General features: G+C 40.8%; 1 protein-coding gene across 1 annotated transcript in view; it reads left to right on the forward strand.

Annotated features, from left to right (window-relative positions):
* Positions 1–22,139, forward strand: part of nbas (NBAS subunit of NRZ tethering complex) — a 198,421-nt gene that overhangs the window by 139,315 nt on the left and 36,967 nt on the right. Inside the window, exons 47-49 of the mRNA XM_038726982.1 lie at positions 1,862–2,052; positions 5,977–6,066; positions 7,228–7,411. Of these exons, the coding sequence (XP_038582910.1) occupies positions 1,862–2,052; positions 5,977–6,066; positions 7,228–7,411 (465 nt within the window). The remainder of the gene's footprint in view (positions 1–1,861; positions 2,053–5,976; positions 6,067–7,227; positions 7,412–22,139) is intronic.

Below are 22,139 nucleotides of genomic sequence, written 5' to 3' on the forward strand. Positions count from 1 at the left end.
GATCCGGTTTTGCAGAACACAAAATGAGGAATACTGACAACTGGAAAGTTGAGGGCAAAGCCCTGACCCAAAGTTCACATGAAAATGAGTACCCGATGCTCATCCCAAACGAACAAGTTGGCCTTCTGCTAGACATAATATACCAAAATTCCAGCAACCATATACATACAAAACTGGAACCATCACAAATGCGCTAAACCAAAGTATCACACCAAAGTTTCCTCCAAACAAAGGCTCACTAGCCAACCAAGCCGTCCCAAGACAGACAGCACAAGGAAATAAAGCTACAACCAAACTCATACTAACCAAACAAAGCATGAGCCAAGCGTTTAGATATTACCAAAACTAGCAGGCCAACCCGCCAAGTCAGACGCTAACCTGGATGATTTACTTCAAGTGCCAATGTTTTAGTTCCAACCAGACCAAAATCTACAATAAACCAAAAGATACTAAGATACACAGGGTTTAAAAATTTTTTGTAGTACATCATTTAAGATTAGACAAAGCACTGATTTACAGTTTCAACTGTCCGTGTTGGTAACACCAGCACAGAAACAGGCTCTGCCACAGCAAGTTTACTTGCTCAACCAAAGATGACAAGGTAACATTTTTAATGTCATCCTTACCACTCACTAACACCATAATGCTCTGTGTTCTGACTGGTTGCTCCCTCTTAAAGCCACTGGTAAATGCCACCATAGGCGCACCAAAAAACGAAGACAAAGAAGCCATAACTTCAACTTAACGTAACCAGATGGTAACGTTAACTGCAGACACGCACAACCCACACACAGGAACATTTCCCCCTAGTCTTCATGCGGCTTGTGGTGGGTATTTATGCACGAAAAACTTGCGGATTTGTGGTGCAGCCTGCATGCAGGCACCCCACAACATCACACGGATGTGCCCCCCTAGACAGCTTGTCCAAAAACAGCTGACACTAACCATGTCACCACAACTCTATGAAAACACCAAAGTGATGCAACCCAAACGGGGAATGCCTGTACAAAGCATATCAAAAACACAGTTACACGTACCCTCTGATCAGCATAAAAAAAATGTATACCAGTCTGCCAGTACGGCTTCCTGAAAACCCAACACATAATGCATCTCCCAAGACAAAGCACAAAACCAGCACACAGCTGGACCAAATGACTAATCAGCAGTGCAGTGACACCACGCACCCTGATGCACCAAACAAGTTTTACTGCACTAACCTTTAGACAAGCCCCCATTTGTTTCTCCAACAAGTGTGAGAAAATACCAGTAGTATTCAGTGTAATTTGGAATTTAAAGATTATTTCTGCTTAAATGATTTTAAGATGAACAAATAGTTACAATTTCAATTGTCTTTTTCCTTAATATTCACACAGCTTTGTAAAAACACACACCGACTGACTGACTGACTCACACAATAAACCAACCAAATACCATTTCCGACTCTCCAGGTTGTGATTCTCACCCATTATTGGAACGGAGAAAAACAAGCAAAAATCGAGCAGGACAGTAGAGAGGGTTAGCAGGTTCAGGCCAGTGCCGCCCTCTGGGTTAATACTTGAAGAGAGCAAAGCACTCAACAGACTTCACTCACTAAACTTTGTCCTTCCTACACCACGCTTTTGTCTCTCTCTGCTTTTCTTTTTCTCTTCAGTTTCTATCTCTGAAATCTTGCTTTTTGCGTGTCTCTTTTTTCTGTCAACTAATTATTTGTTTGTCTCTATTTTTGAATTGTGAACTTCTCCATTGTTAATTAATCTGTCACCTCATATACTTATCTTTATTTCTGTCCTTTTTCCCATGATAAGTGAAAAATGTCTGCACTCCCATACATTCTAATCACAATTTGGTTTCTATATTCCAGCGTTACAGTCAACTTTATGATTTGTCCCGATCGGAGAGGTCAAAAGTACATGAGCTGGCGGTCACCATGGCAACTGATGGGCAGCCTCTGGAGCGCATTGGAGAGCTTCTGCACGTGGCTGTTGGTCCCCTGGACCTGTCTGTTAAAACGGTGCTTCAGGATGCAATGGAGAGAGTAGTGGCTGCACTCAGGTATTTTCTCTCTCCTTCCATCTGTTTGCACTCTTTCTTCATATACACAATAGAAAACACAAACTCAACACACAGCACAGACTCTGAGGTGGTACAGTCGAGTAAAATCTTGTCAATACAAATGTACACAATCTTCCCATTGAGAACATGCATAATGGCACAGATAATCTTGGCTGTACAGTTGAAGGAGTTATTTAGCATTTTGGAAAATACACTTTTTGGCTTACTTTGGCCAAGATTTGGATGAGAAAATCGATAACACTCTCATGTCGGTGCCCTAAATATGGAGCGGGAGCCAGGAGGCGATTAGCTTAGTGTAAAGACTGGAAGCAGGGGGAAACTGCTGGACTGGCTTTCTCTAAAGTTCAATAATTAACTTACCAGCGCCTTCAAAGTACAGTATTACACAGTAATGAAGTAAAGTCTTATTTAAACAATGTTATCCATTCACCAAATTTTAACATAATTTAACTTGTGAGTCGGGGGGGGGGTTATCTTGCACCCAGCACAAAGCGCAATGCAAGTATTATTGCTAGTTTCCAACTGACGCAGTTGTCATTTTTCATTATTGTCATTCAGAAAGCAATTGCGCCGTTGACCCCAAGAAAAACAGGTCTAAAGTGAATGGCACAGTATTTCATTGTTGTTTGTTATTTTAGGGGCGCAGGATCGGTCAGGAACTAATGGTAATTCATGTTCTGTGTTCTTCTACACATCCAAAATGTCTCACACACAGTCCCGTTTCATATAATGAAACTGGAGTAAAGCAGCCATCCTCCTGATCAATCCTGAGCTCTATCAGAGGGTCAAAATTATTTCAGAAGCTAAAAGTTGAATTCTGTTTCCTCTGGAGAGTTTCCTCTGTCCTGTCATGTCAAGTTTATAACAAGAACTTTTTTGTTTTGCTGCTTAAGTGCTCCACGATACTTGCTGTGACTAATGCGGACATGGAAACATTTCAAATGACTGACAGCAACCTCTTGATTCATGAAAGTAAATCGTTAAAGAAAACACTCATACAGCAATAAAACACAAAATAAAGAAACCAGTGGAAGAGAGAGAGATGTGACCCATGACCGGTTTGTCATAGTTTCTAATAATGCAGCGCAGAGAGGATCAAGACGTTTTATTGAAGAGACAGCGTCTGTCTGTATGTTAACAGACTCCAGTCTGTAGTGTTGTTCAGACACCTCACTGAGAAACCACAGAGCTGCAGAATAACGTCAGGCTTCATGATCAGAGATGGTTTTTATATCACGTCCACACTTTTGTTCATTCCCCCCCCTCTCTCAATTGATTGTTTTTATAATGTGCCTTTCATCCTCCATTATAATAGCAATGTGCCATGGTACAAGCGCACCAGGCTTTTAGGGCTCTAGAATGTCATAGGTTTGATAATTCTAAACCACAAAATGTATTTCCTTTATACACTATACAAAGAAGCTGGCTTAACGCTGTATTGCGAAACCACTGCAGTTGTATTTTCTAATAGTTACCAAATTCTTCACCATCATTTGGCTAAAACCACAAAACACATGCTGCTTCAGGAGTCAGAACACTTTATATTCTACACCCCGACACCAGCTGCCTCTGCACCTAGTATTTGTTTTTGTGGATATCACGTTTTCTCTTCATTGGGTTATAAAAAAAAAATGTGTGGCCCCCTGTAAGCCCTGAGTTGTCCAGAAATTGTTTAATAATAATAGGACATTGCTGAGAAAATGACACAGTTGTAGGCTTGTGCACTGTGTGCTATCGAAGATACCGTCCCCTTGTGACAAAACTAATGAAGGCAGGAAGAAAAATCTAGTTTTCAGGTCAGTACATGTATTTCCCTTTTTCCTTATCCTCATCTCTTTTATATTCAGTGTTGCGCCTTGTCAAACAACATTATCATCTACACGAACCCCCGTCATACCTGTCCGGTAAGATTATATACATATGTATGTAAAACTATATGTATTTTTAAAACGAGTCAGATTAAGAGCTGTATCAATATCCACTCAAGTCGGTTGTATGATGTATATTCAAAAATATTGACGGCCACCTACTGCCTGATCTCTGTTGGTTGTTATCTGAAAATATACTGCATATTGATCCAGTTTGGGTTCAACATGTTGGTGGGAAAAACACTGTCAAAACAAATGCCTGAAGTGTTGAATTGAATCTATTGTAGCTGCCAATGGGAGATGGACTCACAGCATTTTATCGGTGTCTTCCTGCTCCCTGCATTCAAATGGAAGGGAGAGATGATTCACCCCGACACGTCTGCAGAGCTGCTAGATGTTGAAGCCATGGAAAATATTTGGATATTGTTTGAAGTAGTGTGATCATTGATGGTATGAAGAGACAGGAAACTAAACACAAAGTAGGAAGTTGCTTTGATTTAACACATGTATTAAAAGGAAGGCTTATTTTTAGAGTTGTGGTTTGGTCTGTCCTTTATGGCCTAAGAACCGTGTGTGCTAATACTGACAGACCAAGGAGCAAGGTTTTACTGACAGGGCCAGATATCATCGGGACATCTGATTGGCTTGATAAATGAGTGCCAATCGCCTTGATTATATTCCTGCCTCATTTCCTGCTTCTTTATGGCTGCTCAATGGTGCATGGTGGAGATAGATGGCACCTGCAATTTACGCACATACCAGAAAATACTTACACGCGCAGGCAGTAGTTAAGCAGACGTGCAGACACTATCCCCAATGAACACTCACATACACACACTCTTTCTTGCATGCGCGCGCTCTACCCCTTTTCTCTGATTCATTATCTTCTTATAATTAATGCAGCCTAATACAGCTGTTCCCCTCCAGGTCTCACTCTGCTCCCACAGCAGCACACACACACACATACACACACAGAAATTGTGTCAATGTGTGTGTGTTCTGTGTGATGGTTGCCTTATGAATTCACTGGAGGTGTTCTTTCCCTTGAACGTGTGACTTTGTGCTCTTGCATATGAATATCCCTTAATGCATTCAAGTATGACTCAAAGTGACTGTGTATGCACACGCGTGTGTGTGTCCGTCATTGCAGGGTCTTTCTTGAGGCATTGTGTTTGGCAGGTATGAATGAGCCGGTCTTGTTTTTGGCTCTCTCGAAGCCTTCAGTCTGGCACAGCAGGCATACCTGAGCCTCACACTAATGGCCATCTTTTGTATCTGTCATAACTATTCTGTGTTTGTGTGTCTTTGAGGAGAAAGTGGAAGTGGTGAAATGCAATAAAGAAAATGCTGCGTTGTCTTTCCACCTTTTGCCAGATCGTTTGTATGTTTTGTGCATGCATGTACCCATGTGTGTGTGTGTGTGTTTGTGTGCATGGGCCGTGGCATGTTTGTGTACATGATGAGCAAAGCAGCAAAGAAGTTGGGAGTTGAGTCAGGGGAAATCACCCCCCCCCCCGCCCTCCTCTTGCGACATACAGTACAGACACACACAAACTGCAGCAGAACCCACACTAGGAAATACAATAATGACTCTGCAGAAAAGGTCACATATCACCCATTTTTTAAGCTCACCTACTAATATGTACCATTAGATCTATCTCATTTACACCTCATTTGAAAAGAGAAGCCTCTAAACGCCCCTTATCAGCGTTGTGATGATTAAATATTCTGGTGCGTTTTACCGGCACACTCACAGAGCTTGTGAGCTTGTTACGTTGGAGATGGGTTTAAATGTTTTGCTGTTGCTTCATGTCTCCGGGACTTTACATAATTTGATGATGGTTAATTTTTACAAAGCTGCGTTTGCTTCAAACATTTAATCGCTGCCAGATATGTTTTGAACTAACACTGTCCCTGAGAAGAAAGCCTTTGATTTTTTTTTTTGTTGTTGTCCCTCTGTATTGTGGTAATTTTGAAACCTTATCTTAATTAGCGTTTGTATAAGATGATTGTGGGGATGTGGTTTGTTTTTCAGCGAAGACCCAGGCGCCCTGACAAATTACCCACAACCCCTCAGGGTCCTGGAAGCCATGGTGACTGCTGTGCACAACAATGTCCAGACTGGGTAGGTCATCTGTATCTAGTCACACACACGCACACACGCGTATATGCACACACACACACACACCATTGTCTTACTATGTTTGTTGAAACCTTCTATCGATGAAATTAATTGCTATCCTTAAAGTAAATCATCCTCGTAGAGCAGAATGTCAGGTAATTCAATCCCAAGCATGTGTACTTGATCCAAAATTGTGCTTTTGAGTCATACATGAATCACACATTCAAAGATGTTTCTCTTTTTCATGCTCTCTCTGCCTCTTCTCAGCTCCATTCATTAACACCTGCTGAGTGTCAAATGCCAGTAAAATGTCTGTTTAATATTTGAATCAACACGAGGCACCTGCCAACCTGTCTGGTAGCTTTATTGTGGTGACAACATTTTGATGGCGGCTGTTTTACGCTGGTCAGCTCTTTTGTGACCATCAGCCAAACAAATCAAAGTTAAATAATGGATCTGGGACAAAATGACTGCTAATTTGCTGCCTGCCAGTGTAGTTCTGCACAAAGTGATGTGATCTAAGCTTCTGTTTCTTTTGTTGTCTGGATTAAGGCTGCAACAAACATTTTTTCTTCCATTAATCGCTATAAAATGTTAGAAAATGGTGACAAATGCCCATCACAGTTTCCTAAAGCCCAAGTTAACTGCTTCAGATTTATTGTGTGGTCCAACCAGCTGCCTGAAAGGCAAACAGATGCAATTTAATAAGATCCTCACATTTCAGAAGCTGAAACCAGTGAATTGTTTGTCTTTTTTTGCCCTAAAAAAGTGATGACTGATGACCTTTCTGTCAGTCAACAAATTTACTAGTTGACTAATAGTTTTAATAGCTGTAATTTGGAATGTTGTCTTTTGATTTGTTTGGATGTCTGTATTACATTTTTTTACACATAAAAATGGCATTCCTGCCAGGTTGGCATCTGTGTTTCGGATAAAAAAAAACATAATTTTTCTGGTGGTGAACATTTTTCTTGGCAAGTTTATTAAATTTTTCAGCCTGTGAAAGAAAAAAAAAAAACTTAAATTCGGCTCCTTCCCACTTTTAGTGGGAATTAGTTTATTTTAGTAGAACTTCTGAACCTTTCCTCTCTATCTGTCTCTATCGCTGCCTCACTGGGCCTGTCTGACTGCTGTCCTTCTCACCATCCTCTCTCTCTCTCTTAGCGACAGCACAGTGACTTCTGATGACCTCCTGGCTTGGTTGCATCCATTCTGCAGTGACGCGTCACTACCTGTGCGGCCTCGGATCGACGTGCTGCAGATCCTGGAGAGTAACTTCAGCCTCCGGGACAGTGACGTTCGTCTTCTGCTGCTCTACAGAACTCAGGCTGTTCTCAAAGACAGAGAGGTAATGTGCACAGATGCGCTCACACATTTACAAGCAACCATGACTCATCAGCCCTCCACTCATTATAGTGCAAATTTTAGAGATGTTAAGTATACGTTAGTTGAGAAACAACTTTAATTCCAAGCACTCTAAAAAATAAAATAAAATAGAACACTGGTACTTGATCTGAAGGAGGCTACAGATTTTTTTTTCTTTTCTCCAAGGTCATAACATCAAATGCTCTGCCATAAACTTTGAAAATGTACTAGAAATTGATGGGTGGAGGGAAAAGATAAGTGGAAAGTAGAAATGGGGTAGTGAAGATGCTAAGAGGATAGATAAATTACCCACTCATCCCATCATGAAACATGTGAATGCTGACATATACATTCCCATTATGTAACAATATGGAGCTATCAAAAAAGGCGGTGTACTTAACGTCTGTTTATTGCTTTGCTGCTAAAGTTGATGCTGACACTGAATTTTTGAAGACCTTTGCAGACAGTTAGCTAGGTTATTTATAGAGCCAGTACAAGTAAACAAATGTGTGATCTCGCAAAATCTGATTCAAAATGGCAGTGGTGCATCTACATTTGAATATAAATATGTGCGCTGTGTACTTAACACGAAACCAGAAACTTCCAAATGATGTGTTTCCTTTCAGTTTGTAGCTGTGTGTAATGTAATCCGTGTTGACCTTTCTGAAAAGACTGACGTTTGCACTTAATAATCACACTTGACAAAATACATGGAATCAATGTTCATTTAAAAACACAAGGAGAGGCTTTGGGTGGGATACATCTCCAGTTTAGGATCACCTGCATAAAACTATAGCATCACACCATGATAAAAAAAAATCATTAGCAGAAAGAGAACATTAGATCCTTTTAAATTGAATGTGTGGGAACAGGTCTTCAGAAGTGATTTGAAAAAAACATTCTGCAGATTGCGGTACTGTACTTTAGGAGGTTATTCATAAATGAAAGTACCTTGATCCTGGATTTTTAAGTCTTACTAATGGAGATACATTTGTTTGTTTGTCTATGTAAATGTAAAACCAACACGCCAACGCATAAGTGCTTGTAAGTGTTCAAAAATCATCTGCATATTTGCATTAATGTTCAGTGCACAGTATGTACAGTATCTGGGTTCAAGCATGCTAGGTGTTTTCACGTGTATGTTTGCAGGTGCGGCATGCGTGGCTCAGTCTGCTTTCTTCCCCCTCCCCAGTGTAACCAACCACTGAGTGGCCATTCATTAAGTTTCCTGACTGACTTATTAATGGCCCGATCTTGTTAATGAATGTGTAAATATATTCGCGCAGCCGTGGGCTATTGTCAGCGCAGGTAGTCAGGTGTGCACACCCGACATTTGGCAGGCTCTGACCAAGCAAATACGCATGCGCAGACGAGCACACACGCACGCTCTTAAGCGAGTGTACATCCAAGGGATCAGTTAATTAATCTTGTAAAAGATTGAGAGCGAGACTCGTTTCAGACAAAGTGCCACTTTCTCTCATCTCTCTTCAAGGCAACCAAAGGCCTTTCAATGTGTGAGCAGGGTATATTTTCAAATCTTTTGTTAGTTGGAAAGATTTTTCCCACAAATATGCATGAACAAACACATTTAAGCACACATGCACTCACTTTTTTTTAATCACATTTGGCTTCGTAATTGGAGTGATACTTCATTGTCTCCACTGGCTGTTGCTCGGCTGAAAGCGGCAGTGCGGTAATCATGTTTGCTAGGCTGGTACCGCCCGTGAGCATTGCTGGCACTCGTGGCAGTACGTCAGTGCCCTTAGGCCATGCCAGAGATAGTAGCACCCCAGTCTGACCTCATCACGTTGGCTTAGAACAAGAAAAAGAGAGGTACGAATAGGAAACAAGTCAGATGCTGACAGACGACAGGGAGGGAAAAGCAGGAAGGAAAGGAGTTGGTATTGTTCCCTTTCTGTCCTCCTGGTCCCTTAACTAATCAGCACAACTCCCTTCTGTGTCCCACAGGCAGACAGAGAGACACACACTCACACACACATAAACCAGTGGATCCATGTTTCACTGCCCTCAGCCTTCCCATGCAGTTGACACACACACAGACACACACATACACACTAATAGACCGCCTGCTGTGGTTTCCATGACAACTGTGCTGTCAAGCCACTGTTTGTGAGTGAAACTGATACCAGTATTATGTTTATGTTGGAGTTTCTGTCATCTTTCCTTTTCTGCCGCTGTCTGTTTGCTGTTCTGAAAAGACATCTGATTAGCACTGTCGCCTACGATCAAAGGCAGCTGTGAAATAGCTATATGCACTCACACACACACACAAAGTTTCCATGCATTGAGATACATGCACAGAAATTCTGTATATACCCACTGTCTTCATTCAGGAAAGGGATGTAACTGGAAACAAGGTTGCAGGAAATTTTGCTTTGATCTTAGAAATGAATCTCTCTCTCTCCCTCTTTCTCTCTATGTGTGTCTGCCTGTCTCTGATGTGCAAAGTCTATAAATCCACCTCTCTTTGTATTCCTCTCTTTCTGACGTTCTTCAATATGAACAATACTAAAATGCAATTGATGAATCAAAAGAGGAAAAGAAAACAATTTCACAGAATGCCCGGGGACCTCACAAGTTATTTTATTTTATACGATTATTATTTATTGTAGCAAGTTAAGAGAAAGGAAACTAATATTTCAAAAGTTTTTTGGAAAGAGTCATTTTAGGGATGAGGATGAAATGAACACTTGTTAATTGATCAAGAGCGAAGGAGAAGAAAGCGAGGCAGATGAAGCTCCAGGTGTCTTTTCAAAATTTTTAATTGATCAAGTAATTATTATGGGTCGAAATTGCTGTCATTTGTCGCTTTCAGAGTGCTACAAATGGGCCTGGTTAATTGTCACTGATAAATTACAGACATTATGCTTATTATATAAAAAGATTGATATAGAAATGTGAAAATTTCTTAAAGATGCAACAAGGGAGCTTAAAAGCAAGTAATTAGTTGTGCGTTCTGAAAATGCACACTATGACTACTTGAGTTTTGGGGGTAAAATACGGATACAAATGATAAAGTCAGAGTGGTGTTGGTCTGCTGGGATGTTGTGCCATTAATACTGTATCTGAGTTCATCTGCCTTGCCGAAGGGACCATGACTGCTGACCTTCTGGCAGAGGGTACAAGCAGATAGAAAGTTATGATTTTCTTTTACAACAGGATTAGTTTTGTTGCCAGAAGGTAATATGACTTAGAGTGCTTACTACTGATAGTGATTTATTAATATTAGCTCAAGCTGCGACTCCTTTGGTTGGAGACCTTCCAGGCAGTTGGCCGCTTGTCAGAACAAAATGAACAGCAGCAAACAGGATCAACTAAAATCTGCTATAACAGTAATAATTTTATTTTTTGATTGCTGATTTTTTAAATTTCCTCTCAGACTTCACTTTTGTGGACCTTTTAAAGGAGAAGTTTGACATTATGGAAATTACACATTTTCTTTCTTGGTGAGGGTTAGGGTTAAACTGAGCTAATGGGTTGCTGGCTTAGCTTCATATTTCCACTAACCCTTTAAGCCAAAGTGAATTAGCTTACAAACTGTAAACTTTGAGTAGCTAATATATTTTTGTCTAATAGGTCAAAGTTAGGGCAATATGTACTGTATGTAAATACACTAAATATGTCAACAATATAATTGTTAGCCGTCCATGTTTGTTGCTGTTTTTGTCTGTTAAGCTGCCAGCAGGCTCGCACATCTTGGCAACAGGGCTTACAGCCTATGTTATTCCTGTGCATCAGTATCTCCAGGGACTAATCTAACCACCTAATGTAAAAATAAATAAATAAATAACAGATTTGTTTGGCCACCGGGGGAGCCGCTGAAATAAGAACACTTACATATTATCACCGTTGATGTGGGGAACTTGGCGAACAACATCAGCATCCATATGCAGTTGTGTTTCTTTTTTGGGGGGGGTCTAACTTCTGAGTGAAATATTGGCCTTTTTAGCTGTTAATGGAACAACACTAAAATGTTAAATGACACTACAAGAACATTGAGGCTGAACAAAAACAGTAAAGATGCGAGCGGGAAAACCAACACGATGAGTTGTAAGAGACTTTGAAAGCTCCGTAGAGCTGAAGGGAACTGCAGAGTAGCGTAATTATTACCTGTCGGTTCGTCACTTCAAGCGACCCCTTTCACTTTACATGTAAGTTTAAACAAATTCATTTCCAATAGCTCACACATATAACTTATAGAATTACTAGGCATGATGATGTCCTAACTGAATTTGAATTCAGGGAACAGTATCTGATTATCACAACTGATATAGCTCAAAGATATTGTTTCTACAGCTCTCCGTCTCTGTTTTCCAGTTTCCAGACAACCCGGTTGTATGCGTTTCATGGCTGCATTGTGTATTCCTACTGATCTGATTCACTTACTGCGTAATCCTCCATCCTTGCCTTACTGCCTTGTGTGCACGTCTCTTTGATAGTACGTCAAGAAATCCTCGGATCCGCACAGAACGGAAAAACCTTGTGGTCTTTTCACATTGACTGTCAAAGCCTCCCCCTCCCCACCTTGCCTGTCTGTATCTGCAGTCTGCAAGTTTTTGCCATATCATCCATATACAGTGTCATTTTTGTATTATATACCCAAACATACAAGCATTCTAACCTACCAGCCTGTGATAGGAAGAATGTTATTATGATGAATGCTGTTTAGCCCAGTGGTGTCCAGACTGGGTCAGGCCGGGCTGCGTCAGTGGAAAGGCCACTGCATGATTCACAGTCGCTGCCTCAAACACACCCAGCAATGATGGATCAGAGGGAATCGGAGAGAAAGAATTAGAGAGAGGAGGTAAATTATGATGGATCAGAGACAAACAGAGAAAGAGAAAGATTCAGAGATTATATTAAAACCAAACCAAAAAACCAACAGGCCACTTTCCATGCCAATCCATCATCCATCCTCCCTTCCACAGCATGCCAACACACTACTCAGGCACAGACACCTAAAAAAGGAGGTATTAATGAGCCCAATTGAAATGCTGACATTTAGGTAGTGGCGAGGAGGGGGGAAATTATACGGCAGGAAAGGGAGGGAGGGTGTGAGAGGTGAAGCCAGGGATAGATTTTGTGACTTCATTTTGAATGATTAGTCATAACAAGAGGGCGTCCAAATGTCACCACTGTCAAGATTGGAGGGTCTGTTTTGTCTGTGTGTGTGTATAGTGTGTGTCTGGCCTTTGTGTCACTAATAACAATATACTCAGGTTCATTTGGTTATGGCGTTTCACAGACAAAGCGGTGGCATATGAAAGCAAGTGTGTGTGTGTGTGTGGGTGGGTGGGTACATGTCTACTTATTACTAAATCCCATGGCAGTGCTAGCACTAAGGGTTTTAATACACGCATATGTAAACACACACAGTGAAGGAAGGTGAGCCAGGTCATCACATCAAGGTCTTCACCCCTGTGTGTACTTCACATGTTGCAGAGCGTAGGGGGAAGGTCGCAAGGTCACAGGAAAATTACGTGCGCATGTGTGCTCGTATGTGAATGAAAAGTCATCATCTAAGCTCATCAACAGTGATAGCTTATTCATGCTACAAGACCCCCGCCCCAACCCCCACGTCAATGTCATGGATCATTTGCTGTAGCACATTGTTTTGGTGCTGTGCTGTTTGGCCTTGCAGTGCAGCGTCTATCTACTGTAATATGGATGAACTGAGCAGGGCACGTTGTGTAGTTGCACTCTGTCAGCTTCCGGAACTGCAGCTACACAGCCTCCAGACCTAAACACATTTGCCCCGGCCTGGCCCATGTTCGACTTTCCCCGAGGCACATATTCATTTCTTTTCATTTCACCTGTCCTTTCAAATGTCCTGTGTTTGGTTTTTCTCTTTCAATTTCCTGATAATATTGTCATGACATTGATTTAACCAAGGTTTACATTTGGGTTGCCCGATTAATCTAATCACAATGTCGTCAAGTGCGATTACATAACCGCAAAGTGTTCGATTTAATAAAAAAGAAAAAGTGTATGTGACGCTCTCTTTTCTGTGTGCGTTGCAGTCTGCTCATTATCTCCAGCCACACCGGGGTCTCACATGTGCCCCTAAAAACAGATAAGCCTTCTTGCAATGAGAAAAATGTTTTATGAGCAGTGTGCAGTTAACTTTTAAGACAACAACCTACCATAACCCCCCTCGCTGCCCCTAATCTTTCAAAACATAGTCGGACTCATCACCGGAGCACCGAGAGAAATGCCGTTGGTCCTTTCGCTCTGTGACAGAGAAAGAGAGATGTCGTCTACAGCTGAAGCAGTAGTCTAAGACAGAAGAAAACAGGGAGAAGATAAGGAAGGTTTGGGTTGGCTCGCTGGCCATTTAACATTAGCTGTATCAGAGACGTCCTATAAGTCCTATATCGGTGCCTTTTGTTGTTCAACATGTTCAATTTTTCACAGAGATGACGTGCTTGTCAGTCACTTTTTGTCAACTGACCAATCACAATCATTAAAAGTTTGACGTGCTAAAGCAAATCATTAAATGTTGAACATTATGATGATTGACAAATTAGTACTTAGTCAGTAAGTTAGCCTTAACAAATTAGAGACAGATATAGCGCATTTTGTTTGCACAAGGATTTAATGAATAAAACAACCCACAGAAGTGAAACAGCTGTAACTGGTTTTAATATTCAACTAGTGTTAAAAAAAAAAGTATACTATTATATGAAATTCTAATGAATGTAGTATTTAATATATTTATACTAACTAAACTATAAACTTAACATTATGCTTTTTTATTAAATACACTCATGTACAGTTCCTCCTCTAGGTTGTGGATACTGGAAACTCCCCTTGCTCCCCTTTTTCTGTTTTACATCTGTTTTACTTGATGTTGTTGTAAATATTGTTTAACTTTGTTCAAGTTGAGAAAAACACATTTCAAAATGTCAGTAATTCGCGTATTCCTTGACAATTAAGCAAGTAGACTCATAGTGCCATTTGTTCCATTATAATTGAATCGCAATCACAGTATTGTCCACAATAATCGCAATATGACTTTGTCTTCAAATCATGCAGCCCTAGTTTACATTTTGAGCTAACTTTTGATAAACACATCTAAATTAATCACAGAGATATAGACTTTGTTCTTGCCCATTTGTGATTTGTGTTTCTGATCACGTCTCTGCTTTGGACAGATTTTGAGAGTACTTTGTTATAAGAGCCACATACTCTGACACCCATGTGCATCGCAACAACACTGTTGTTATTTAGATCACTCTGTGTACTTAATTCCCTACAGTATAATTTCAACCTTCTTTGCTGTTCTTGCATGGCCAACCATATTTTTGGTCAATAGTCATTGTGACATCTAGACACAATCAGCACACCTAAATTCAAGTCCTGCTTCCCCTTTTCTCTGTGTCTTTTCCCATGGCTCCCTCTCTCCCTGGTCTCTTTGTCAGTCTCTTAGTTTCTCACTCCACCTTTGTTGCTCTTTCTGTAGAAAGACAGGATGGTTCTTCTCGTTTTGTATGCACCAATTAAGCAGAAAATTACAGAACTCAGCCTGTTCTAAACACAATGTAATTATGTAATGCACACATGCATGCGCACACACGCACACACACGCACACACACACACACACACACACACACACACACACACACACACACACACACACACACACCCCAGCAGACATGGCCATCTCAAACAGACGGTTCACATACACACATGGCTGTTGTGTGTATTTTCATACATGAGTTATTAAAATCCTTAAGAACTGTCTATATCTTTGCAACGCGTTTATCAATAAGTGTGAGCATATATGTATGTTCATGCCTGTGTGCTGTCTCCCCTCCTGCCATACTGTGACACATCCCACTCCACCTGCCGTATATTCAAATATTAAGGACACAGTTTGAAGTGTGCAAAACCAGAGTGACAAGATAAGTCTCAACCCTGACACATCCCAGAATAACAATGGAAAAAGACAAAAAGTACTGCACTGATAGATGGCACACCACTTTGTTGTACTTACAAAAAAAACAAATACTTTGTTTGATATGACAGGAATACAAACAGCATCACAAATGGGAGTATTGTTGGTTGGTGTTGGGTGGGAGTGTTTTGTCTGCAGCTGACAATTGCCATTTTGCCCCTCTGGTGCGCACACACACACACACACACACACACACACACACACACGCACGCACACGCGCACGCACACACACACACACTTACGTACTACATATTGATAAATGGGCGGATGGCCTGTCTTGGACCAGTGTTAAAATAGCTGAGCTTTGAGGGAGAACTTCAGGAATTGTCCCACCAGGGATTGTGAGGAGGGAAAAAAATGATGGAGCTTTGCAGAGCCGAAGGCCATGTGGAGAGGAAAAGCTGGGCAGGGATGCTGGGAAAGCTTTGTTTGATGAAAGAGAATGAGCCTGGACTCGAGGGAGAGGGTTATACAAGAAGAAAGAGAGAGCTGAGTATCTTTCCATGTAGATAAATAATAAATGTGATGGGGTTGAGTAAGCTATCTTACGGCTGCACTCTAATACAACAGGTCAGGGGTCATTGTCGTAATAGCCGAGCCCCGGCTATAATTCACCTTGTTTTGGGGGCTTTTATCTATCCCCCTCGACTACTTTGCGGAAACTTTATTTACGCTCCGTTTTTTTAATCTGAGCCAGGATAGAAGAGCACAACACTTTGTCATCGCGGTGGGAATCGCTGATGATTCAGTCAAAAACACACCATAGAGGAGGCAGAGCAATAAAATAAACAAGAAAAGAGTGGATGTGGAGAGGGAGACAGACAAGAAGAGAAATAAGGAGAAAAGAGCCTGAGGATGGTTCAAGTGATAGGAGTGGGCAGCGCAGAGCCAGATGAGAAGGAGAAAGAAAGAAGATGGTAAAATCTGAAATGAAGTCGGGGCACTCATGCACTGTTATCTCTTTCGGCACATTCTGTGCTGCTCTGTAGCACCAAGGAAAGACTTTACTTCAACTAGTATGATCCAGTCTATTATTTATTTATTTTTTTTACATGTAAGGCATTAAAATGATGCTCATCTAAATTGCATGCATTTGTGTGTCTTAGCATGTTTTTTTGTGTACACATGACATCATTTAGTAATGTCCCTTCTCCTTGGCCTTCCTCTGACTTGAATATATCAGCCCCTATACACATGCATGCTTAAGGTTGCATTTTTTGGCACAAAGGGGTTTAATATTAATATATACTGTGTTGATACTGACGTCTGCAGGTGTGTGTCAAGATGCTTTCAAGCTACAAGCATGCTATTTCCTCCTAACCTTGATCTACTCTTTGTCTCTAACTACTCCCCTTCTGTGTTTTGTCTTCTGTCTCTTATCTTACTCTTCTTCCTCTCTTGAGGCGTGTACCATTATGTATACTCAGGTGTGATGTTATGTCATTCAACGTGGATCTACCCCCAGACTACTGGGAGTGCGCAATAAAAAGCATTACAAGTAGAGGGAGAGGTTAGAGAAGCTGTATTTATCTTTCATTGCACTCATCTTGTCATGTCATACTTTGCATGCACAAGGGTGTGTGCGCGCATTTGTTTGTTCTCAACGGGCATGCACGTCTTTATCTATGCACTTATGTTTCCTCTGCATGTTTTTTGTGTTTCACTTTCAAGTCGTAATAAACTCCCTAACCCCCTACAGGCCCCGAGGCTTTGCCCTTTTGGTGTTTGCCTCTCTTTGCTCTCATTTTGTGTGAAAGCTGCACTCTCTTATCATCCCCGCTCACTTTCTCGGCATCGCTCATTCTCTCCCTCGCTCTTCCGACCTCTCTCTCCCCTTGTGAAGTGTGCGACCTCTGCAACTTTATTCTACCCGTCGCTGGGGACATTAGCCAGAGCGGGTCAATGAATATTGATGAGCTCATTCGGAGCACACTCTGTAAAGGCCAGACACAGAGATCTCTGGATCCCAGGGCTTCACTGGCACTCCCAGTCCGATACACTGACATGCCCACACCCCCCTCACCCCCACCCCCTAAGGTCAAGGACTGAGATAATTGGCAAGTCACAGAGAAGATTATAAGGCAGATTTGTTGATGGGAGCAAAAGTTCACTTGTGTTTTACTAACGGCTCATTCAAATTCAGTAAGAAACAATGCATTTTTTACTTAGCTCTGAAAGGCTAACAGTCTCGTATGTCACAATACCTTGATTGAACTGCCAGGTGCAATGTCGCTTATAATATACACAGGTATTTCTAAATAGATGTGGTTTGTCAGTATTTAAAATCCTATACATCTTTGGGTTTTTTTATGTGTTACCACATTCCCAATTAATGTAATTTAAGTAAGTGTTGATGGCTATGCTGCCCTCCAAAGCCAGAACTACATATTTTGTCAGAATTAAAGTAAGGCCAAAATCTGATGCTACACTATGACGTTTGTTTTACCATTTAAATAATTATTACATCATATGCATACACTAAACACAAAATATAATTATAAACGCAACACTTTTGTTTTTGTCCCCATTCATCATAAGCGGAACTCAAAGATCTAAGACTTTCTCTAAGTATACAAAAGGCCTATTTTTCTCAAATATTGTTCACAAATATGTCAAATCTGTATTAGTGAGCACTTCTCCTTTGCTGAGATAATCCATCCACCTCACAGGTGTGGCACATCAAGATGCTGATCAGACAGCATGCACAGGTATTGCACAGCTGTGCCTTAAGCTGGCCACAATACTCGTGTATGTATATATAAATGTAAATCCCCCTCTCACCTCTTGCGGGGTGGTATGTGTCAAGCTCGGGTCCTCTACCAGAGGCCTGGGAGTTTGAGGCTTCTGCGCAGTATCTTAGCTGTTCCTAGGACTGCACTCTTCTGGACAGAGACCTCTGATGTTTTACCTGGAATCTGCTGTAGCCACTCTCCCAGTTTGGGGGCCACAGACCCCAGTGCTCTGATTACCACTGGCACCACTGTTGCTCTTACTTTCCACATCTTTTCTAGCTCTTCTTTCAGCCCTTGGTATTTCTCAAGCTTCTCGTGTTCCTTATTCTTGATGTTGCTGTCACTTGGGATTGCCACATCTATTACTGCAGCCTTTTTCTGCTGTTTGTCGATGTCTGATTGGTTAGCTATTACCATTTTGTCAGTCTATACACACACATATATATGGTCATACCAGATACTGACTGCTTTCCGGACCCCCACCCCCCCTTAGTGGCACCTAGTAGTGAAGGTTGCGAATTGTAACCAACTGCTCACTCACCACTCACCCCTCCCTTTCCAAGCGCCAAGTAGAAGCTCCTCCATTTGTCCAAATTTCACTTCTCTTCTTTCTTCTAATTAGCCTGATGATAACAACAACTGCTACTACTACTTCTTCTTCTTTTTGTTTTTCTTCTTCGTATGTGTTCAAAGTTGTAACGAAACACGCTCTGTAAAGCCGTTTGTCTGTTTGAGCTGCTGTAAAGACATGGTAGCACAACATGGCGACTCCCATGTAAGGGGACCCACAGTGTATGTACATAGAACTGACTCATTCTAAGGTAATAAAAACATAACGGTTCATTATGTAAGGTCTTTATACACAACTGAAAACATTATATATTATATACTTGGTGTATATCATGGTATCAGTGTTTCCCATACATAGGCTTTACTTGGACGGGCCGCCCAGGTAGATTAACAGCCGCCCAAGTAAATTTGGCGACACATTTTAAAATCGTTCTTGATTGCAGCGTTGCGCAGCGCATATTCGCGCCGCATATCCTCTCACTCGGTTGCTCTGTCTCTCTTTCTCTCGCAAACACGGACAACACGTCTAAGACCCGTCTGTGAATTGAATGGTTGGTATCATAAACACTGCTGCACAAATCTGTCCAACACAACGCTGTCAATGTCGGAGACCCATCTTCAAAACAGTTATTAGCAAGCATGTAAGGATCCTAGCTAATAAGGATAGCTATGTTTACTTTGGAAAACAGCTGTCATTAGCACACTGTATAAGTGGTAGTCAGCAGGTGCGCTCAAGATAACTGGCTTTCGCCGACTTGATAGATAGGGGAATAAAAACAGCGCCGTCAAGTCAGACACAGTTACGCTGTCAATCTGTGGGAAACACTGGGTATATAGCATGTCAATATATCTGCTTCTGTAGTTACTGCTCTTTGTCTTTTGGGGGCAGCATGTGTGTAATAAGGAAACTTTAATGAAATATTCACAAAGCATCAAGTAATATGGGACAGGTCGTCATCACAGTCTTCATTGTAAAACCTCCAGAAAACAGCTACCCAAAGAAAGACTTGGGTGGTGGCCATTTTAATTTAGCAAACTGACACCATTAAATGATGAAGTTGACTCTGGAGCATTTGCCACGTTATGATATTTAATAAAAAATGCTATACTCCATTCATCCCGCTCATTTGATTGAAATATGGGGTTGAAAGCGCTCACCATCAGAAATGGCTGTTGTAATAAGATGTGACGAGTGAGAGGGAGAGTGCTATAAAGACAGACAGTGATGGGAGCACTGATCATTAACCTGTCTACCACAGTGTTACGCACAGAGGTGATGATTTGTTCACCGCATACTTTAACAAGTCCGTCACAGGTTCAGCTCTTGTCAGCTGTGAAGACATGACATGTGTTCTAGGTCTGCAAATGGTTGGCGTGAAATAATAACTGGTGTGTAAATGGTGCTTTTGTTGGGTTTATCAAGTTGTACTGAACATATGAATATCTTTGTGTGCGTAGGACCTGTTGAAAACCTGTTGACACGTGTACCTGTGTCTTTTCTGCCTGGAGAAGTGCTAATATAAGTGTCCTTTTCCATTTCTTAGATGTTTCATATCAATTCCATTCCATTACTGGGTTGTTTTAAAGCAATCAGTATTGGAAGCATGATTGAACATTCCCCTGGCCTTCCAGTTTTCATCTAAATGTACTTTGAAATAATATTCATGGCAGTTAAATGGTCTGTTTGCCTTGTATAGTGTGCAAGAAAAAAAAAATCTAATATTGGGTGTATAAGTTGAGGGCAAAGGCCTGTTTTTAAGCCACGCTAGCGGTGTTGGCTCCATGGATGGCAATGTCTGTTGGCCGGTCAGCCCACCAATGTCTAGACTGAAATATCTCAGCAACCAGTAAATGAATTGTCATTAAATTTGGTACAGCTACCTATGGTTCCCACAAGATGGATTTTATTGACCTTGGTAATACCCTGAGTTTTGTGCAGCACCACGATGAAGTTTACATTTTTGGATTTAAGTGAAATGTATGAACAAATATAGGATGAATTGGCACAAGCTTTTGAAGTTCATTGTTCCCAGACAATGTACCCCAATGACTTTGGTGATCTTCTGACCTTTCCTCTAGCGCCACCATGAGGCTGATATTTGTGGAAATGTCTCAACAAGTATTAGGTTGACTGTCATGATACAGATGCCCATGGTACCCAGAGGATAAAGGCTTGTTTTTGGTGGTCCCTCTACTTTGGGTTATGAGCATTCCCATCAGCCACAGGTGTACTCTTGTGTTTAGTGCTAATTAGAAAAAGTTCCATGCTAAGAAGCTAAATTAAAATTGTGAACAAACAATATACTTGCTAAACATCAGCATGTAAGCTTTTTGTGAGTGTTAGCATGTTGATTTTAACATTTAGCTAACCTCTGATGAGAGTTATTGAAGTTTCGAGTAGGGCTGGACGATATGGCCAAAAAATGTTGTCAAAAAAAGTTTCATATCTTTTGATATCGATAATTATCACGATAAGTATCAAATCGTTCTTTCTTTTGAGTTTAAAAAGGCTGATTTTTACTCCTGAGTTAAAGTACCTGTAAGTAAGTAAAGAAACCTGATGGTTAATTGTGGTTTAAACTCTTCTTTATATTCAACACTTCATTTCACAAATCTGAGGTATAACATACAAAACATTTATGATAAAATCTTTGTCAACAAATATGCATGAGTAAAATTAAGTAAAAGCTTTTTTCAGTCCTTTTTCTTCAACAAAATAAACATCTTATTAAAAAATTAAGTCCTAATTTGTGTATGATTCAAGTGAATAAAATCAAACATTTATTGAATATTTATTGAACATATATTGTTTCAAGTGGTAATTTTTAAGCTTGAGACAAATTTCAAACTGGTGTACTTCAGCCACGCTAACGGTGCTATAATAGCAGCACGAATTGTTATGTATCACAAGTACAGTGAGTTATATCTCAGACATCTCTTGCTGATTGGGAATGATTGAGCTGTTTATATTCAACATTCCCACACCAGAAATAGCTCAGGCTTTCTGTTTTTAGTCCAACATGTTGTTTTGATTAATGATAGCAAAGCATGCATACCATGCGTGAGCTTGATTGATCAATCACTGCAAACTTATGAGCCGCGTATGATAGACGGGTTCTCATCTTGACTGCAATTAATTTAGTCATAGATGACTGCATAAACAATTGCCTCACGCCTTGAATATATAGCCTTTGCTGATGAAATTGTCCCTGTCTGTTTTATTGAGGGTTTCATGTCAGAAAACTGTTTTAATGTCCTCGAATGTTAGCAGAGACGGTCAATAATTTAGTGGAGTTGAGCCACATCCATTAAAAACAACTGGAAACCCTGGACATTGTGTGCTATACCAGAGGGCCATTTTCTCTCTATAGCACTTAGTCTATTTTAGTCTATGTATTCAGAGATGGGTCAGAAGTAAGTCTTAATTGTG

Source organism: Micropterus salmoides, unplaced genomic scaffold (genome assembly GCF_014851395.1).
Source record: "Micropterus salmoides isolate LMB-PRFRI ecotype aquatic unplaced genomic scaffold, ASM1485139v1 Ms_hic_scaffold_18, whole genome shotgun sequence".
Taxonomy (NCBI): domain Eukaryota; kingdom Metazoa; phylum Chordata; class Actinopteri; order Centrarchiformes; family Centrarchidae; genus Micropterus; species Micropterus salmoides.